The sequence below is a fragment of the Lithobates pipiens genome, unplaced genomic scaffold, assembly GCF_037356315.1.
Source record: "Lithobates pipiens isolate NorthernLeopardFrog02 unplaced genomic scaffold, aLitPip1_a1.2 Scaffold_18, whole genome shotgun sequence".
Classification (NCBI taxonomy): Eukaryota; Metazoa; Chordata; class Amphibia; order Anura; family Ranidae; genus Lithobates; species Lithobates pipiens.
In genome coordinates this window covers 201,413,485-201,434,126 of record NW_027507758.1, presented here as the reverse complement: position 1 = coordinate 201,434,126, position 20,642 = coordinate 201,413,485, and the positions used below count along the sequence as shown (strand labels likewise).

The 20,642-nt window shown below is 43.8% G+C and overlaps 1 protein-coding gene across 11 annotated transcripts in view; it reads right to left on the bottom strand.

Moving 5' to 3' along the window:
* TBCE (tubulin folding cofactor E) overlaps nt 1–20,642 on the bottom strand; it is a 969,060-nt gene that overhangs the window by 308,136 nt on the left and 640,282 nt on the right. For 10 of the 11 annotated variants that reach the window (XM_077486518.1, XM_077486519.1, XM_077486516.1 and 7 more), the window contains one exon: nt 5,431–5,583. The exons of the other annotated variant lie outside the window; for it this stretch is intronic. In XM_077486518.1, coding sequence (XP_077342644.1) covers nt 5,431–5,583 — 153 coding nt within the window. The remainder of the gene's footprint in view (nt 1–5,430; nt 5,584–20,642) is intronic. 11 annotated transcript variants of the gene reach the window in all.

Sequence of the window (20,642 nt, the reverse complement as noted above, 5' to 3'; positions counted from 1 at the left end):
ACGATAAAGAGGGGGAACAGAAGTATCTATTCAGGGACTGAGGATAGTGAACCACGCATAGGCAGTCCAACAGCGATCTGCTTTCACACGGGCAAATAGAAAGGGGTGAGCAGATAGAGTACTCACAAATCCTCCAACGATTTTAGTCTCGAGGTGGCCGATTTCGAGCCGCGTCTCTCTGGTCCAACCAGGATACCGCCATCTCAGGATCTTCAAAAAAGTAGGCCCTATCTTCCCCCACAACGCGGAGTCTGGCCGGGTACAACATGGCGTATTTGAGGTGATGTGCCCTGAGGCCTCTTGACTTCCATGAAATGGGAAGTTTTTGAACTTCTGCGGAGAAGTCGGGAAACACCGATATATGTCCGTTCTGAAACGGGATGTTGCCTTTTTCTCGAGTAAGGCGAAGGATGGCATCCCTATCTCGGTAATTTAGCAGCTTAGCAATGCACGTGCGAGGAGGTGCCCCCTCCGGCAGCGGACGGGAAGGCATTCTGTGGGCCCTTTCAATAATAAAGGAGGTAGAGAACGCCTCCCTACCATAGGCCTTAATCAGGAGAGATTCCAAAAATGTCGCCGGGTCAGCCCCCTCGGAGTCCTCCGGTAGGCCGATAAATCGGAGGTTAGATCTGCGGGCCCTATTCTCAAGGTCGTCCTGTTTCTGGGCCAGCTGCTGGAGTTGCCTTTGCACATCCTCCTGGGCATGCTGCAGAAGGAACAGGACATCTTCGGCCTGACTGATCCGGGTTTCAGTTTCCTTCACTCTGTCACGCAGTTTAGCCATGTCCTGTCGGATAAGTGAGACGTCCACCTTAACCTCCTCAAGCTTAGTTGTCAGTGTGGCCTGGCAGGTAGAAATCGCCTCAAGCACCTTCGCCGTGTCTGAGGTAGCAGGTTCTGCAGCCGGAGTGGACTGTCCGCCATGATGGCCCTCATGGTCCCGCCGGAATTTTTCAAGAGATGCTGCCACTGCAGACTGCTTCTTCGTCGGAGACATCGTCCCAAGGTATACACGAGAAAGTAGCAGGTATTACACCGGTAAAATCGTAGGTAAAACAGTCAGTGGGCACCCAGGATCACTACAGGAGATCGCGGTAGGAGCGGAGCTCAGGTCACAAGCGTCCTACTCCCAAATAAACTAAATTTTAGTCATACATTTAGGGCAAAATGTATTCAGCCACATGTCTTTAGTAAAAAAAATGTCAATAAGCGTATATTTTTTGGTTTGCGCAAAAGTTATAGCGTCTACAAACTAGAGTACATGTTCTGGAATTTACACAGCTTTTAATTTATGACTGCCTATCTCATTTCTTGAGGTGCTAAAATGGTAGGGCAGTACAAATCCCCCCCAAATGACCGCATTTTGGAAAGTAGACACCCCAAGGAAATTTCTGAGAGGCATGTTGAGCCCATTGAATATTTTTTTTTTGTCCCAAGTGATTGAATAATGACACAAAAAAAAAAAAAAGTTTACAAAAAGTTGTCACTAAATGATATATTGCTCACACATGCCATAGTTATATGTGGAATTGCACCCCAAAATATATTCTGCTGCTTCTCCCGAGTACGGGGATACCACATATGTGGGACTTTTTGGGAGTCTAGCCGCATACGGCACCCCGAAAACCAATCACTGCCTTCGGGGTTTCTAAGGGTGCAAATTTTTGATTTCACTCCTCACTACCTATCACAGTTTTGAAGGCGATAAAATGCCAAAATAACACAAAACCCCCCCCAAATGACCCCATTTTGGAAATTAGACACCCCAAGCTATTTACTGAGAGGCATGTTGAGTCCATGAAATATTTTATATTTTGCCACAAGTTGCAGGAATATTACATTTTTTTTTTTTTGCACAAAGTTGTCACTAAATGATATATTGCTCACACATGCTATGGGCATAAGTCAAATTACACCCCAAAATAAATTCTGCTGCTTCTCCCGAGTACGGGGATACCACATGTGGGGGACTTTTTGGGAGCCTAGCCATGTACTGGACCCCGAAAACCAAGCACTGCCTTCCGGATTTAAATATAAAACGCTACCAAAAAAAAATGTTAGCGATCGCAGGGATCAGGCCTGACTCTGCGATCGCTGTAGTTATGTGTTTAGTGTTTTGTAAGTGACAGTGATCGATCGACACTGCACTTGGGTGGGCTGGGCGGAGGGGCAAAACGCAGGTGCTAGCAGGTATCTGGGCTGATCCCGCTAACAATGCGTTTTTTTTGGAACCCTAAACTGCTGGGAACGCTAGTATAGATCTGATCAGATCAGATATTGATCTGTCCAGATTCTATACCACTACGGGAGGTTTATGCTTTGCACGTGGGTGTTAGTGGTACTGGCACTAACCTAGCGCTGCCTGGGGCGACGCAGACCCTGACCCTAAAACCTAATTGATATCACCCGCCGGGTGATCAGGGGGTTAAACCTTTATTGGGTAATAAATGGTGGGTGCCCTGATGCTATAAAAAGCAAACTAACCAGAGTCACCCGTAACACTTATACGGTGATCACTGGTGAAAGGGTTAACTAGTGGCAATCAGGGGGTTCAAATTTTTATTAGGTAGTATATGGGGGTCCCTGGCGCTATATAAAAACCTGACGGGGAACCTAAATAACTAACTGGCTAACCAGCGTCACCAGTGACACTAATGCAGCGATCAGAAAAACTATCGCTTAGTGACACTGGCAAAAGGGGGTGAAAGGGTTAACTAGGGGCAATCAGGGGGTTAAAACCGTTATTGGGTAGTATATCAGGGTACCTAGCGCTATAAAAACCTGGCGGTGAACCTAAAAAAATAACTAGCTACCTAGCTACCTAACGACACTAATGCAGCGATCAGAAAAATTATCGCTTAGTGACACTGGCAAAAGGGGGTGAAAGGGTAAACTCTAAGGGCAATCAGGGGGTTAAATCTTTATTGGGGGGTGGTAGGGGGCTACCCTGGACCTAACACTAACTGCCCTGACAGTATTTACTTTTACAACTGACACTGAATGCAGTGATCAGTAAATAAATGATCACTGCAATCAGTGACACTGTGACTGGGGGGGGGACATCGGGGGGCGATCGGGGGGGGGGGGGGGGTTTGTGTGCCTGTGTTATTTAGTGTCAGTGTAGTGTTTGGTGCAGACTTACTTACCCCCCACCCGCTGGAAGGCAAGCACGTACATGTACGTGCTTGTGCCTGTACATGTACGTGCTTGTGCCTGTACATGCCATTGTAATGACGTACAATGGCATGCGGCGGTCAAGTCAGGAAAGTACAAATACCCCCCAAATGACCCCTTTTTGGAAAGTAGACATTCCAAAGTATTTAGTAAGAGGCATGGTGAGCTTTTTGATGTCATTTTTTCCCACAATTCTTTGCAAAATTAAGATTTTTTTTTTCCCACAAAATTGTCATTGTAATAGGTTATGTCTCCCACGTGGCATGTGTATATCACAAATGACACCCCCCAAAAAAATCTGCTACTCCTCCTGAGTATTACAATACCACATGTGTGGGACTTTTTCACAGCCTGGCCACGTAGAGAGACCCAACAGGCAGGGAGCGCCGTCACATGTTCTAGGAGCATAAATTACACATCTAACTTGTTGACTACCTATTACACTTTTGAAGGCCCTGGAGCACCAGGACAATGACACGTGGCACTGATGACAGATGGCACTGATACGTGGCACTGATGACACTTATATGTGTCACTGATGACACGTGGCAATGATGACAGATGGCACTTATACGTGGCACTGATGACAGATGGCACTAATACGTGGCACCAATGACGCGTGACACTGATGACAGATGGCACTGATAAGTGGAAATGATGACACGTGACACTGACAACAGATGGCACATGACACTGACAGGTGGCACTGATGACAGGTGGCACTGATGACAAATGGCACTGCTACATGGCAATGATGACAGATGGCACTAAAATGTGGCACTGATGACAGATGGCACTATGTGGCACTGAGGACACGTGGCACTGATGACAGATGGCACTGGGGACAAATGGCACTGACAACAGGTGGCACTGGGGACAGATAGCACTAACAGGTGGCACTGGGAACAGATAGCACTAACAGGTGGCTCTGAGGGGAGGATGGCACTGGGGGAGGATGGCACTGGGGCGGATGGCACTGGGGGAGGATGGCACTGGGGGAGGATGGCACTGGGGGAGGATGGCACTGGAGTGGATGGCACTTTTCCTTTTTTTTTAAACTTATGGCCGCTGCAGCCGTTGATCTCTACCTTCTCACACGCTGTCTGTGTGAGGAGGGAGAGCGGCGCTGAGAGATGATCTCATATGTTTACATATGAGATCATCTCACATTGGACACGCCGATCGCGCTGTAAACGGCCGCTGTGATTGGCCGTTTACAGCGATTTGTGACTGGCTGTGTCCGAGGGACACGGCCAGCACAGAACTTCCCCGATGCGCTCGCGGGAGCGCGCATTGCTGAAGTAAACAGGAGGCCGTTCAGGAACGGCCTCCCGGCAGTTAGCGTCCGCTCTGCAGCCATATTTCGGCTATAGGGCGGGCGCGAAGCAGGTAAGATATAGTTTTTTTTTAATCATTATACATTTTATACATACAATGAACTGATTGGAGGTTTGTTTTGTTTAATAAATGTTTAAATGTAAGAAATTTTCTGTATCACTTATTACTTAAGGCAGCTTACACACTGGAGCAGGCAGGCATTGATGGTAAAACACTGCTAGTTTTAGTGGCGCTTTACCGTCTTTTAGCGGAGCTATTCGGCTGCTAGCGGGGCGCTTATAACCCAGCTAGCGGCCGAGGAAGGGGTTAAATGCGCCCGCGAAGCACCACTGCCAAATTGCTTTGCAGGCACTTCGGCAGCGGTGCCCATTCATTTCAATTGGCAGGAGTAGTGGAAGAGCGGTATACACCGCTCCAAAGATGCTGCTTCCAGGACTTTTTTTTTAACATCCTGCCAGCGCATCACCTCAATGTGAAAGCACAATTTCTAAATATCGGCATCGGCCAGAGAAAAACCCACATCGGTCGACCTCTAATAGTCCCAAACCTTCCCCACATTTTTCAAACTTTGAAATGTTTGAAAAACATGTCCCCACTTGCATATGCTTTGATCCCACCCAACCGGTCCCAGGACTGTTCCTACCCTTTGTTCCTGTTTAACAGCTCAGAACTTTTTCTACCCCCTCTTTCCCCCCTATCTTGCTGATCCTTGTAATCTTCAGACATATCGTCTGCATCCCCTGAACTGTTGAAAACGTTTCACCACATAAAAGAAGTATACTAAATCTTCCTTGCTCACTGATTTGCTTTTTCTTTTTAAACCCTCAAATGTCTTGAAATATATAAATCTCTATAAATGTGTACGAAGTTTCTGTGTGCTCCCGTGATCCACAAACACAACAGCATAACATAACATACCTCTGTCTTGTTCAAATACTTTAGATTTGCTATTTTTGCAATTATTAGCTGTCGGACAGTTCTAGGGTTCTTTTCACTTTCCATCAAAGGGTTGTTTTGGCAATTAAGAGACTGCAAGCTCTTCAGTTTATTCAACTCATTAATAAATGACCACTGCAAAGGAAGCAAAAAACATCCATGATCTAAAAAAAATTAAATAACAGTAGATAAAATTTAAAGTGATACTAAAGTCTTTTTTTAATTTTTTAAATTAAAAAATAACCAACATTTCAAAATGACAGACGACTATGTTAAACACTGAAGCCAAGATCACAGGTATACACTCCTAGCCAGGAGGCAAGAGAGTAGGCAGGAACCCCTTATCCTCACACACCCCTCTATCCCACACCATGGAAGCTTGATCCCTATCCCCCCATTCCAACTCTCCCAGTAACCCCCCCTCCACATATTTTCCCCTCCCACTCAACTAACAAAAAAACAGCCCCGCCCCGCCCTCCCTACACCCCCTTACAAACATTAACCCTGTTTACCTTACCTCCCATGAAATTTAACACATACACATCACTACTCCATATAGACATTCTTATTAAGACACAATCACAAGCATCTTCATCCTGAAGACCCTTCCACCAATGAAAGACACACAAAACACCTATCCCCCAATCACCAAATAGGCGTGAATATCTGTTGACTCCTGTACCATGCACTGCTTGGTTTCACGCTTAGTCAACACAATCACATAGCAAGCTTGAATCTGTTTTCTGAGTATAACAAGTACCATTTGTCTCTAATTACATCACCTCAATAGCCACAAGGACAAGTTCTTAGCACAGTCACGTTTGACTTTGTTATAGTTGGACATGAGAAGAAGACTGTAACCAATGTATTTCTTACTTTATACTTTGGACAAGAAAACTTTTATAAATGTTTGTTACTCAAACCGATGTATATCCATTTGTCCAATAAAGCTTTTTGGATTTTTTTTTTAATAAATAACAAACATGTCATACTTACCTGCCATGTGCAGTGACTTTACACAGAGCCAGGCCGCTGCTCTGTGTGTCCCATTCAAACATGGAGCAGCGGTTTGGCCCCATCCCCTCTCCTCATTGGCTCACTGACTTTGGCAGCAGTAGGAGCAAATAGAGTCCCGCTGCTGTCTCAGCCAATGAGGAGGGGAAGTCCTGGGCCGCCAAGTCTCTTGTGAAATTCACTGGATTGAGATGGGGCTCAGGTAAGTATTGGGGGGGTGAGGGGAGCTGCTGCACACTCAAGGTGTTATATCTGAATGCATAGAATGACTTTAGAACCACTTTAAAGAAGAAAAATTATGAAATAAAATAATGAAAATCTTTTTCTGATTTTCCTTCATATTCTCTTTCTTATACTGTACTTGTATTTTAGATATTGAAGTAGAAAGTAGATGTAAATCCTAACTCATTTGCTAAAGCACTTTATATCAAACAATTACCATCTATGTTAAAAAAGGCACACACTGCATTTCTCAGGGAGGGTTTCCTGATGATGACAATGGTGTGCCACTCATGTACAATATTTATTAGAGGTACTTCTATATCGTTGTCAATTTTCACAGAGCTTTACATATATATTGTAAATTCACATGAGTCCCTGCCCTCAAGATGCTAACAATGTAAGGTCCCCAACTCACATTCATACATACAAGGGCATATTTAGACAGGATGCAATTAATCTATGAGCATGTCTATGGAGTGTGGGAGGAAACCAGAGTACCCTGAGGAAAGCCATGCAAAATTCAGGCAGGTAGTGTCGTGGTTGAGATTCGAACCAGTGACCCTAGTGCTGCTAGGCAGAGGTACCGGAACCTTTATAGTAGGATTATCAGGTATTAGTTTACTTAAAGTTGCATATTTAAAAAAAAAAACTGAAGATGACTTTTGAAATTCCGTCCACTATACATATGTCCCTCAATACTGCGTCCAGCAACACCTGTGATCAGAGTAAGCCCCACCTCATCAAAACCACCCAATACAGGTACAGTTTGAAGCACTAATATACATATGAAAATATTTTGACAATACAACATGATACCACCTATCCAGTCTAATTTTTATATACGTCTCAATTTGGAAACAACAATCTTTGCTGTTCACCCTTTCTCACTCCATAATCCAGGATTTTTTACACACTGCACCTCTGCTATATAATTCCCTTCTTTATGAGACAAGACACCATAGAAACTTATAAAATGTTTGCAAAAGCTCTCAAAACTAAACTTCTTCAAACTAGCTAATGATTACACTTCATGAATACTCCCATCACCCCAGGACACATACTGTGTGTGGACTAGAAATGAGAAGGCCTGAAAAAAAAAACTGAATAATTGGGGAAAAAAAGTGTTTTTTTTTGTTTTTATTTCTGGAAAAATTGAAAAAAAAGTCTTGAATACCGTATATACTCGAGTATAAGCCGAGATTTTCAGCCTCTTTTTTGAGGCTGAAAGTGCCCCCCTCGGCTTATACTCGAGTCATCGCTGTCTGCCCGCTCGATCAGCGTGTCGAGCAGACAGACAGCGGCCATTCTATGATTCAAAAGCCGCGCCTCCGGCTCCGCCTTCGCCTGTGATAGGCGGAACACTGAATTTCCCAGCAGCCTGTGTTCCGCCTATCACGGGCATCGTCTCATCCTCGTACTACGGACGAGGATGATACGACGTCCGTGATAGGCGGAACACAGGCTGCTGGGAAATTCAGTGTTCCGCCTATCACAGGCGAAGGAGGAGGCGCGGCTTTTGAATTTTACAATGGCCGCCGACGAAGAGGGCACGGGACGGAGGCAAGGCAAGGCACGGCACGGGACGGGACGGGACGGGACGAAGGCAAGGCACGACACGGGACGGAGGCTCGGGACAAAGGCTCGGGACACAGGTAGGCTGGACACACACACACACACACACACACACACACACACACACACACACACACACACACACACACACACACACACACGGATGGAGACACACACACACGGATGGATGGATGGATGGAGACACACACACACAGGGATGGATGGATGGAGACACACACACACAGGGATGGATGGATGGATGGATGGAGACACACACACACAGGGATGGATGGATGGATGGACACACACACACACAGGGATGGATGGACGGACACACAGGGATGGACGGACACACAGGGATGGACGGACACACAGGGATGGACGGACACACACACAGGGATGGACAGGCATGTCTCACCCTCGGCTTATACACGAGTCAATAAGTTTGCCAGTTTTTTTGGGGGTAAATTGGGGGCCTCGGCTTATATTCGGGTCGGCCTATACTCGAGTATATACGGTATGTTCTTTTACAATGATAAATATATCTATGACATGGAATCAAACTATAGAACATGAAGACCTTAATGAAAGATTTCTAAAACTTTATGTAAAGTCTTAAATTATTGCAAATTCTCTTGTTGAATACAAGAAAATCCTGGAATACAATTCAAGAAACACTGTAGTCCCATCAGATCTTAATTGACAGGTCATTTGTCCGACAAATTAATTTATCTTTTTTAACATTTAAATGATGGCTATTAATGTTCTCCACCATCACAGCATAGTGTTTCCCTATAGTCTGGTCAGTAAATAACTTTTTCTTTTCCTCTCAGTAAAATGGTAAGACCAACATCTAGAATTTGGAAACATTTCCATACTGCAATTTGCAATTGGACAAAGCTGCAATTTGTAAATATTGTGAGAAGAAATATTATTTTCCAAATGCTACAAGGATGACAAAACACATCCTGGCATGCCAGAGGGGCCATAACAGGCATTCAAAAATACTTAATGGAATGAAATGAGGAGGACCAGAATAAGGCCTTATGTACACTGTTGCTGGTAAATGGACGTTTAGGAGCAGTAGGGAGTTTTTTCTTATTTTTTTTGTTATCTTATCAGTACATGTACACATGGTCGTTTATAGTCGTTTCTAGGCAGTTGAGTTTATAAGCATTTTTTGGAACACAAAAAATTGCATTTAGGACGGATGTTCAGAGGCATTTGAAACATCAAATGCCTGTAACAGCTTGTAAACGGGTGTAAACACAGTAACTCGCATTTAGCCACATTTCGTTTACAGGCATTTTTCATTTTTGGCTATTTAAAAAAAAAATACAAATTTCTTAAAAAAAAAAAACGCTTTTAAATGCAAACGCGGCAAAATGGACGTTTTAAACGTGGGTTACTATGTGTCAAGTTAAATAGTTCAGGAGAGGTTGTAGAAATGTCCCATGTACATGAAGCCTTAAAGTGCAAGTAGCTTTTCCGTTCAGAGTTCTCATTTCAGAAACACTCTTTCTATTGCTTCTGGATCATAAAGTGTTTTTTCACCAGTAGCATCTTCAAGTAAGGAAGTGTTACAAACCCAAAAATATACAATCTCTTAATTTATAGATAAAATGGCACCTGAAAAAAGGGAGAACATTGATCAAGAAAGAGCAAATATATGCTTTTGGATCAACATTGTCAATAACTGAAAATGCATATTGGCAGGAAGCTTTTGAGGGAAAGGGGGTGCTTACCTGTTCTCATATATAGTTCAAATGTTCTTAACATATACTTGTTATTCCATTTATAGTAAAAAATACAATTTTAAAAAGCAAGTTTAGTTTATTTACTGAATAAGTTGTACTTTTATTTCAAGTATAATACTTTTATATACACTGCATTTCACGTTCCCAGTGTAACAAAATGACTTTCAATTTGTAAAACAACTCCACATGGGCAGAGCTATGCAGTTCTGCTGTTTTTACCTGTATTACATGTTCTGCCTAGTCCCTCCTGAAGGTGGTGTGATAACCCTACGGTCAAGATTTAAAGGAGCTGTGTCCATCAATGAACGAAAGAGAAAGTACCAATTAGCTGTCTTGTCTCCTAAGTTCCCTGACAGACAAGCGATCTGTGAGTGAGAAAGAGAGCTACAGCTAACACAGAAGAATGTGTAATGTGTATTGTGTGCAGTTAGTTAACACTTAATTAAAAAGGAGATGCCCTTATTTTACTACCTAACCCATAAATTTCAGTAGATCACCATGTAAAAGCACTATTTAACAGTTTAATCTCCTGTTCCATGTTTCTATTTTAAATTATTTGTTAGAAAAAAAATATTATAAAGCACATATATACGTTATCTTTAAGGGTTTACTGTAAAAAAAAAAAATGTGGTTTAGGACAGCCCTCAAAAAATCCACTCGCCTGCTTGCATTTTGCGAGTGGATTTTGAGGCTGGCGAGCTATGGCTGCCTTGGAGCCGAGGGCGAGCACCACCAGCAGCCTGGTGGAATGGGAGTCCTTCTCCCAGTGATCGCGGAGCGGAAGAGAGAGAGAGCCGCCCAGGTGATCAGAGCGCAGGGAACACAGGGATAACAGTTTTCATTTCAATTGCCGTGTTCCCCACCGCTCGTTGTTAGATACAGCTCCTCCTCCTGGTCCTGGGACTTTGATAGACAGATCCCCCATCCAATCCTCGTGACTGGTAAACTGTCAAATTCCCTGGCCAGGGGGTGGGGTTGTATATGACGTTGAGCGGCTGGAACGTGCCAATTGAAATGAAAGCTATTATCACTGTGTTCCCTGCGCTGTGTTCATTCGATTACCTGGGCAGCTCTCCTGTTCCTCTCCTCCCCTGCGCAGGTAGGCTGCATAGTGGACAAAAGCCGAATGGTGGGCACACGGCTGCTTGGGTGGGCACACGGCTGCATTGGTGGGCACACGGCTGCACTGGTGGGCACAAGGCTTCACAGGTGGACACACGGCTGCATTGGTGGACACAAGGCTGCATAGTGGGCACAGATAAAGTTGTTCTTGTTAATATTTATTTTTATAATTTAATTCTGCATTAAACATTTAAGTGTAATTTCATGAGGATTTATGAGGGCGTGTTTAGGGGCGGAATTAGGGGCAGGGCGGGCTGGGCAAACTGGTGGCGAGTAACCCTTGAGGCCTCAGGACTTGATATTTTGAGCCACGGTTTAGGGTATCTCTCTTTTATTTTAAATTAGTAAGAACTTTAAGTTACTGATGCATTATGAGAAAAATAAAATATATGAAAAAAAAATCAAAAAAGTTATAGATTTTGTAAATAACTTTAAAAGATAAGGTCACTTTTTCAGAAAAAATAATAAATGCACATTTTTTTGCAGGTAAAAAAATGTGCATTTATTATTTTTTGTTGCAGGAATCTGTAATGCATTGCACCAGTGATCAGCAGATCGCTGATGCCACGCAGGTCTCGTACAGAACTGTCAGTGTATAGGCTTGCTCGAACCTTACAGCACCGTGGCAGTTCGTTGAAAACTACAAGCCGACAGCCAGAAAGGCTTCCGGACCTTGTTGTTTTCCGTTCGCAGAGCACTGTGAATGAGTGACGTGGTTAGGTGGGCGAAGCCCCGTGTGGCCACGTTTTTTCCCCGCATTAACCACTTAACGACCGCCGCATGCCATTGTACGTCATCACAATGGCATGTACAGGCACAAGCACGTACATGTACGTGCTTGCCTTCCAGCGGGTGGGGGGTCCGATAGGACCCCCTCCCGCTGGATGCGGCGGTCCGGTTCGCTTCAGGAGCTAACCGGGATGAGGGGATGGCCGTTGGTTTCTGGCCATCCCCTCTCGATCGCTCCTGGCAAATGAGAAGCTTCCTCCCACTGTGTATTGTATACACAGGCAGGAAGGAAGTGATGTCATTCTCCTCGGGGCGGTCTTATTGACCGGACTACGAGGAGAGGACACAGTAAGTCTGCACCAAACACTACACTGACACTAACTAACACACAGACACACAAACCCCCCCCCCCGATCGCCCCCCGATGTCCCCCCGCCCCCCCCCAGTCACAGTGTCACTGATTGCAGTGATCATTTATTTACTGATCACTGCATTCAGTGTCAGTTGTAAAAGTAAAAATTGTCAGGGCAGTTAGTGTTAGGTCCAGGGTAGCCCCCTACCACCCCCAATAAAGATTTAACCCCCTGATTGCCCTTAGAGTTAACCCTTTCACCCCCTTTTGCCAGTGTCACTAAGCGATCATTTTTCTGATCGCTGCATTAGTGTCGCTAGTGTCGCTAGTTATTTTTTTAGGTTCACCGCCAGGTTTTTATAGCGCTAGGTACCCTGATATACTACCCAATAACGGTTTTAACCCCCTGACTGCCCCTAGTTAACCCTTTCACCCCCTTTTGCCAGTGTCACTATGCGATCATTTTTCTGATCGCTGCATTAGTGTCGCTAGGTAGCTAGTTATTTTTTTAGGTTCACCGCCAGGTTTTTATAGTGCTAGGTACCCCCATATACTACCCAATAATGGTTTTAACCCCCTGATTACCAACCCCCTGATTACCCATAGTTAACCCTTTCACCAGCGATCACCGTATAAGTGTCACTGGTGACGCTGGTTAGCCAGTTCGTTATTTAGTTTCCCCGTCAGGTTTTTATATAGCGCCAGGGACCCCCATATACTACCTAATAAAAATTTGAACCCCCTGATTGCCCCTAGTTAACCCTTTCACCAGTGATCACCGTATAAGTGTTACGGGTGACTCTGGTTAGTTAGTTTGCTTTTTATAGCATCAGGGCACCCACCATTTATTACCCAATAAAGGTTTAACCCCCTGATCACCCGGCGGGTGATATCAATTAGGTTTTAGGGTCAGGGTCTGCGTCGCCCCAGGCAGCGCTAGGTTAGTGCCAGTACCGCTAACACCCACGCGCAAAGCATACACCTCCCGCAGTGGTAGAGAATCTGAACAGATCAATATCTGATCTGATCAGATCTATACTAGCGTCCCCAGCAGTTTAGGGTTCCAAAAAAACGCATTGTTAGCGGGATCAGCCCAGATACCTGCTAGCACCTGCGTTTTGCCCCTCCGCCCAGCCCACCCAAGTGCAGTATCAATCGATCACTGTCACTTACAAAACACTAAACACATAACTACAGCGATCGCAGAGTCAGGCCTGATCCCTGCGATCGCCAGCAGTTTTTTTTGGTAGCGTTTTATATTTAAATCCGGAAGGCAGTGCTTGGTTTTCAGGGTCCAGTACGTGGCTAGGCTCCCAAAAAGTCCCCCACATGTGGTATCCCCGTACTCGGGAGAAGCAGCAGAATTTATTTTGGGGTGTAATTTGACTTATGCCCATAGCATGTGTGAGCAATATATAATTTAGTGACAACTTTGTGCAAAAAAAAAAAATTGTAATATTCCTGCAACTTGTGGCAAAATATAAAATATTTCATGGACTCAACATGCCTCTCAGTAAATAGCTTGGGGTGTCTATTTTCCAAAATGGGGTCATTTGGGGGGGTTTTGTGTTATTTTGGCATTTTATGGCCTTCGAAACTGTGATAGGTAGTGAAGAGTGAAATCAAACATTTGCACCCTTAGAAATCCTGAAGGCAGTGATTGGTTTTCGGGGTGCCGTATGCGGCTAGACTCCCAAAAAGTCCCACATATGTGGTATCCCCGGACTCAGGAGAAGCAGCAGAATATATTTTGGGGTGCAATTCCACATATAACTATGGCATGTGTGAGCAATATATCATTTAGTGACAACTTTTTGTAAACTTTTTTTTTTTTTTTTTGTGTCATAATTCAATCACTTGGGACAAAAAAAAAATATTCAATGGGCTCAACATGCCTCTCAGAAATTTCCTTGGGGTGTCTACTTTCCAAAATGGGGTCATTTGGGGGGGGGGGGGGGGGGTTTGTACTGCCCTGCCATTTTAGCACCTCAAGAAATGAGATAGGCAGTCATAAATTAAAAGCTGTGTAAATTCCAGAAAATGTACTCTAGTTTGTAGACGCTATAACTTTTGCGCAAACCAAAAAATATACGATTATTGATATTTTTTTTACTAAAGACATGTGGCTGAATACATTTTGCCCTAAATGTATGACTAAAATTGAGTTTATTCGATTTCTCTTATAACAAAAAGTAGAAAATATATTTTTTTCTCAAAATTTTCGGTCTTTTTCCATTTATATCGCAAAAAATAAAAATCGCAGAGGCAATCAAATACCACCAAAATAAATCTCTATTTGTGGGAAGAAAAGGACGCAAATTTAGTTTGGGTACAACATTGCATGACCGCGCAATTACCAGTTAAAGCAGTGCAGTGCGAAATTGTAAAAAGACCTCTGGTCCTTAGGCTGTTAATTGGTCCGGGGCTGAAGTGGTTAATGGTACTTGTGTTCAAAATATTACTGATCAAAATTTGTACACCTTTTCAATGCTTAATTCAGAGGATCTTAGGATCAAAAGAAAGCCACGTGGGGGACGTGGCTTTCTTTTGATCCTAAGATCCTCCTAAGATCCTCTGAGAATTTTTTTTCTCCCCACCCCCCCCCAAAAAAAAAATCATATGTATCAATTCTGTATTATAATTAATTACAAAGTTATAGCTTCATGAATAGACTCATAGCAGGAACATGAAAATATGGTCTGCTTCATAGGGGGTAAACAGGAAGTGGATTAACCAGAATTGTGAGACATACTAAAGAACAATGTAAAACCTATTTGGTCAAGAAACAGCCAGCATTTTGTCATTGTTGGGCTGGCTAAGAAGAATGCCCACAGGGAAGAGAGACTTTTGAAAAGAGCTACAAAAAAAAGGAGAGAGAAAACACCATGATTAAAATTGTAAAAGAAATATATGATTTGGAACAAAGACATAAAAAGCAAGTGGAAGTGGAAACCCATTGGATCCTAATCATAAAAAGAGACCAACAAAAAGAACCAATGGAGCAGGAAACTAGGAGGGAGTTCAATAGAGTATCACAGGAGAGATACAAATGGGGTAATAAGCCAGGGAAACATCTTCGCAAAAATTTTAAGAAAAAAAACCCTTAAATTATATTGAAAAGATAAAAAATGAGAGAGAAGAAATGGTAAAGACAACAAGACATCGCATTGGTCATCCAATCATATTACAGTGCACTCTATGCAATAAAGAACCAAGAGACACAAGAAGGAAAAGAGATAAGAAAAATAAATACACAAGATTACTTAAAGAAGGCCAAGATGCCAAAAATCCAAGAACATCTGACAGAGTTGGAAATGGCATTAAAAGAAACCCCTACAGGGAAATGCCCAGGACCAGATGGGTTTTCAATTAAATACTACAAAAAAATTCAAAATCAACTGATCCCAAGTTATGTGACTACATGAATAAACTAGAAGAAGAAGAAGAAGAAACAAGACAAGAGTCATTACTAGCCCATATTACAATAATACCTAAAGAGGGAAAAGATAAAATCATTTGCTCTAGTTATAGGCCCATCACCTTATTGAATGCTGACATAAAGATACAGTGGTGTGAAAAAGTGTTTGCCCCCTTCCTCATTTCCTGTTCCTTTGCATGTTTGTCACACTTAAGTGTTTCGGAACATCAAACCAATTTAAACAATAGTCAAGGACAACACAAGTAAACACAAAATGCAATTTGTAAATGAAGGTGTTTATTATTAAAGGTGAAAAAAAATCCAAACCATCATGGCCCTGTGTGAAAAAGTGATTGCCCCCCTTGTTAAAACATACTATAACTGTGGTTGTCCACACCTGAGTTCAATTTCTCTAGCCACACCCAGGCCTGATTATTGCCACACCTGTTCACAATCAAGGCATCACTTAAATAGGAGCTGCTTGACACAGTAAGGTCCACCAGAAGATCCTTAAAAGCTACACATCATGCCGAGACCCAAAGAAATTCAGGAACAATTGAGAAAGAAAGTAATTGAGATCTATCAGTCTGGAAAGGGTTATAAAGCCATTTCCAAAGCTTTGGGAATCCAGCGAACCACAGTGAGAGCCATTATCCACAAATGGCGAAGACATGGAACAGTGGTGAACCTTCCCAGGAGTGGCCGGCCGCCCCAAATTACCCCAAGAGCGCAGCGACGACTCATCCAAGAGGTCACAAAAGACCACACAACAACGTCCAAGGAACTGCAGGCCTCACTTGCCTCAGTTAAGGTCAGCGTTCATGCCTCCACCATCAGGAAAAGACTGGGCAAAAATGGCCTGCATGGCAGAGTTCCAAGGAGAAAACCACTGCTGAGCAAAAAGAACATCAAAGCTCGTCTCAATTTCTCCACAACACATCTTGATGATCCCCAAGACTTTTGGGACAACATTCTGTGGACCGATGAGACAAAAGTGGAACTCTTTGGAAGGTGTGTGTCCAAGTATATCTGGCGTAGAAGGAACACTGCATTTCATAAAAAGAACATTATACCAACAGTAAAATATGGTGGTGGTAGTGTGATGGTCTGGGGCTGTTTTGCTGCTTCAGGACCTGGAAGACTTGCCGTGATAAAAGGAACTATGAATTCTGCTGTCTACCAAGAGATCCTGAAGGAGAATGTCCGACCATCTGTTCGTGTACTCAAGCTGAAACGAACTTGGGTTCTGCAGCAGGACAATGATCCTAAACACACCAGCAAGTCCACCACCGAATGGCTGAAGAAAAACAAAATGAAGACTTTGGAGTGGCCTAGCCAAAGTCCTGACCTGAATCCTATTGAGATGTTGTGGTATGACCTTAAAAAGGCCGTTCATGCTCGAAAACCCTCTAATGTAACTGAATTAGGACAATTCTGCAAAGATGATTGGGCCAAATTTCCTCCAGGACGCTGTAAAAGCCTCATTGCACGTTATCGCAAATGCTTGGCTGCAGTTGTTGCTGCTAAGGGTGGCCCAACCAGTTATTAGGTTTAGGGGGCAATCACTTTTTCACACAGGGCCATGATGGTTTGGATTTTTTTTCACCTTTAATAATAAACACCTTCATTTACAAATTGCATTTTGTGTTTACTTGTGTTGTCCTTGACTATTGTTTAAATTGGTTTGATGTTCCGAAACACTTAAGTGTGACAAACATGTAAAGGAACAGGAAATGAGGAAGGGGGCAAACACTTTTTCACACCACTGTATACGCACAAATCCTGGCAATGAGACTAAAAAAACTGATACCAATGTGGGTAGACCCAGATCAAACTGGGACACCCCTATCTCATTCCATTATACATTTCATCCCATTGATTTTAACCATTGCCGTTGGCCGATTTTATAAAAAAAAAAATTGCATCATTTTAGGTCCCATTCCTAGGTGTTGTAGCGTGTCCATCATGAATCCTCAGACTACCCTGTCAAATGCTTTTTTGGCATCAATTGAGGGGAGTAGCGCTGGGGATCCCCTATTTTTCCCCTTTCACAACAATAACATTGTTTTTATACTGTTATCTCTGCCCTCCCTACCAGGTACAAACCCTATATATCTACTGGGACAGAGTTCAAATGAATATATACATATACAGTGGCATGTTCAAGATGGCCACTAAAGCAGAAGCACATTGAGTGAGCTCTGGTCTACCCTGCTGCTTTTGGTCCATTTCCCTGCAGATGTGGTATTTTGAAATACCTGAATTGGCGGAGCTCTGTTTTGTGACCGGTATGATCAGAAGGAGAAACTCTTCTGCTACCCGTAACTCCAGTACCAAGCCTAAACCAACCAGTAGGGTGGGAGCTTTTCAAGCTGAAGCAGTCAACATGACGACTCAAATGAAGGATGCAGTCTCTGACCATCTATTGTATCATGTCGGAAGTCTCTGACTATCTCTTTTATCATGTTTGCAGTTTCTGACCATCTCCTGTAGTAGGTCTGCAGTCTCTGACCATCTCTTGTATCATGTCTGCAGTCTCTGACCATCTCTTGTATCATGTCTGCAGTCTCTGACCATCTCTTGTATCATGTCTGCAGTCTCTGACCATCTCTTGTTCATGTCTGCAGTCTCTGACCATCTCTTGTATCATGTCTGCAGTCTCTGACCATCTCTTGTATCATGTCTGCAGTCTCTGACCATCTCTTGTATCAAGTTTTCAGTGTCTGACCATCTCTTGTATCAAGTTTGCAGTCTCTGACCATCTCTTGTATCATGTCTCTAGTCTCTGACCATCTCTTGTATCATGTCTGCAGTCTATGACTCGCTCCTATAGTACACTGGGGGGGGGGGGATCCTGGAGCTCCTCTAAGTTGTTGTCTGCTTTGTTTAGTCGTTGCTACATGCAGGGAGTGTTGTCTTTTTGTTTTTTAAGAACAGATAAAATAAAAAAATGGAGTTCTCCTTTATGTGCATGTGCAGTAATTGTGATGCATCATGGAATCTAATAGAATCATTGACATGATAATCGTAATCGAAGCGTAAGTCCAGTGAAGATGTGCACCTCTAGTGACAGGAAATCTAAGCTTGAGACCAGGGGTTCCGGCGAGTCTGTATGTGAGGAGGCCTCATCTTCTGGGTCGCATGGCTTGGTCCTGGAGCCGCGTGTTGCGCTGGTTCTTTTCCCGCAGGGGGAGGATAAGGGAGCAGAGGATGGCTGAAATGAAAGTAGAAAGCTTGGCAGGTGAGGCGCTGGATTACCGGGCAGCCATCTTACTCCCTGCTCACGAGCACCCCTTAGCAAAAACTTCAAGTCAACACCTATCAAGGATAAAGACCATTTCAAGCATAAGGTTCGGTCTCTATCCAGATTTGGAATAATGGAGATATGTGCTTTGAGTGTTTGTGGCGGCACAGCGGTGTAGTGGTTAGCACTCTCACCTAGCAGTAAGAAGTGTCGCTAGTTCGAATCTCAACCACGACACTACCTGCCTGGAGTTTGCATGTTCTCCCTGTGCCTGCGTGGGTTTCCTCTGGGCACTCCGGTTTCCTCCCACACTCCAAAGACATACAGGTAGGTTAATTGGCTTCTGTCCAAAATTGACCCTAGTATATGAATGGGGACCTTGGATCGTGAGCTTCCTGAGGGTAGGGACTGATGTGAGTGTGCAATGTACAGGGATAGGGACAATTGTAGACACTCAGGTTGAACTGGATGGACTGGTGTCTTTATTCAACCTTACTAACTATGTAAATGGTATGGTTGGCATGTAGGCGTAGGAGGAAATAAAAGGCGGAAAGATGTTCCCAAGGAAAAGCTGGTAGGAATCCAAGTTAACAGATGTGACCCACAGCTCAGGACTTACTAGGACAGAGCTGGATCAATCTTCCAGTGACATAGACTGACATGGTCTAGGATCAAAAGACACAGATCTAGATCTTGGACGTCTGTGGTGTTGTGGAAGAGGGCAACGTCCCGGCAGTGTCAGAAACCATAAAATAAGACTGAGACCGAAGTACAGTTACTTGTTTAATAATAAAAGTAAAAAGAACAAACGTAGCCAAAACATAGCCCAAGTTCAGTAACTGGAATGGATAGTCAGCCAAGCCAGATGTCAGGGATCAATGTAGTGGAACAGCAAGCAGGATCTGGATTCAGAAGGGATGTCAGCAAAGCAAGTCTTGAAAAGGATTGCAGGAGATAGTTTCTGTGATGTGACTAAGGCGAAGGCAGAGCTCCTCTGGACTGGTCAGCTTAAGTAGGCAGGACTTATGAGTATGATATCATCAACAGCTGAGTAACTGTGGAGAAATATGAGCTGGCAATTAGCCAACAGCCGAGCATCCAGCTCAGAGAAGGAAGGGCTGAGCCCAACCCTGGCAGTACCCCCTCCTCAATGACCCCTCCCGCTCGGAGGACCACCAGGCTTGAGAGGAAAACGTCTATGGAAATCATGGAGGAGGATAGGGGCATGTACGTCTGTGGATGAGACCCAAGAGTGTTCCTCCAGAACGTACCCTTTCCAATGCACCAAGTACTGTATGCGCCCATGGAACCTACGGGAGTCAATAATGGACTGTTCTTCATACTACTCATGGTTCTCAACCCTTACAGGGTGAGGACATGGCACCGGGGTGGTAAAGCGGTTGCAGACCAAAGGTTTTAATAAGGAAAATACGCATATTAGAAGGAAGGTCTAATGTGTAAACCACTGGGGAAATCCTGCAATGAATATGGAAAGGCCCAATAAACTGAGATGCAAAGTTCAGTGAGGGAACACAAAGTCAGAGTTTGAGAGATGACAGCCAGACCCTGTCCCCAACCTGGTAGGAAGGCGCAGGCAGGTGTCTGCGGTCAGCATGGAGTCTGTACCTAGAATTAGCATGTCGCAAAGCCTCCTGGACTTGTGCCCAAGTGGAACGAAGACCACAGAGATGCTCCCCTAACGCAGGAATATTCTGTGGAACAAATGAGTCAGGCAACATGGAAGGATGGAAACAATAATTTTCC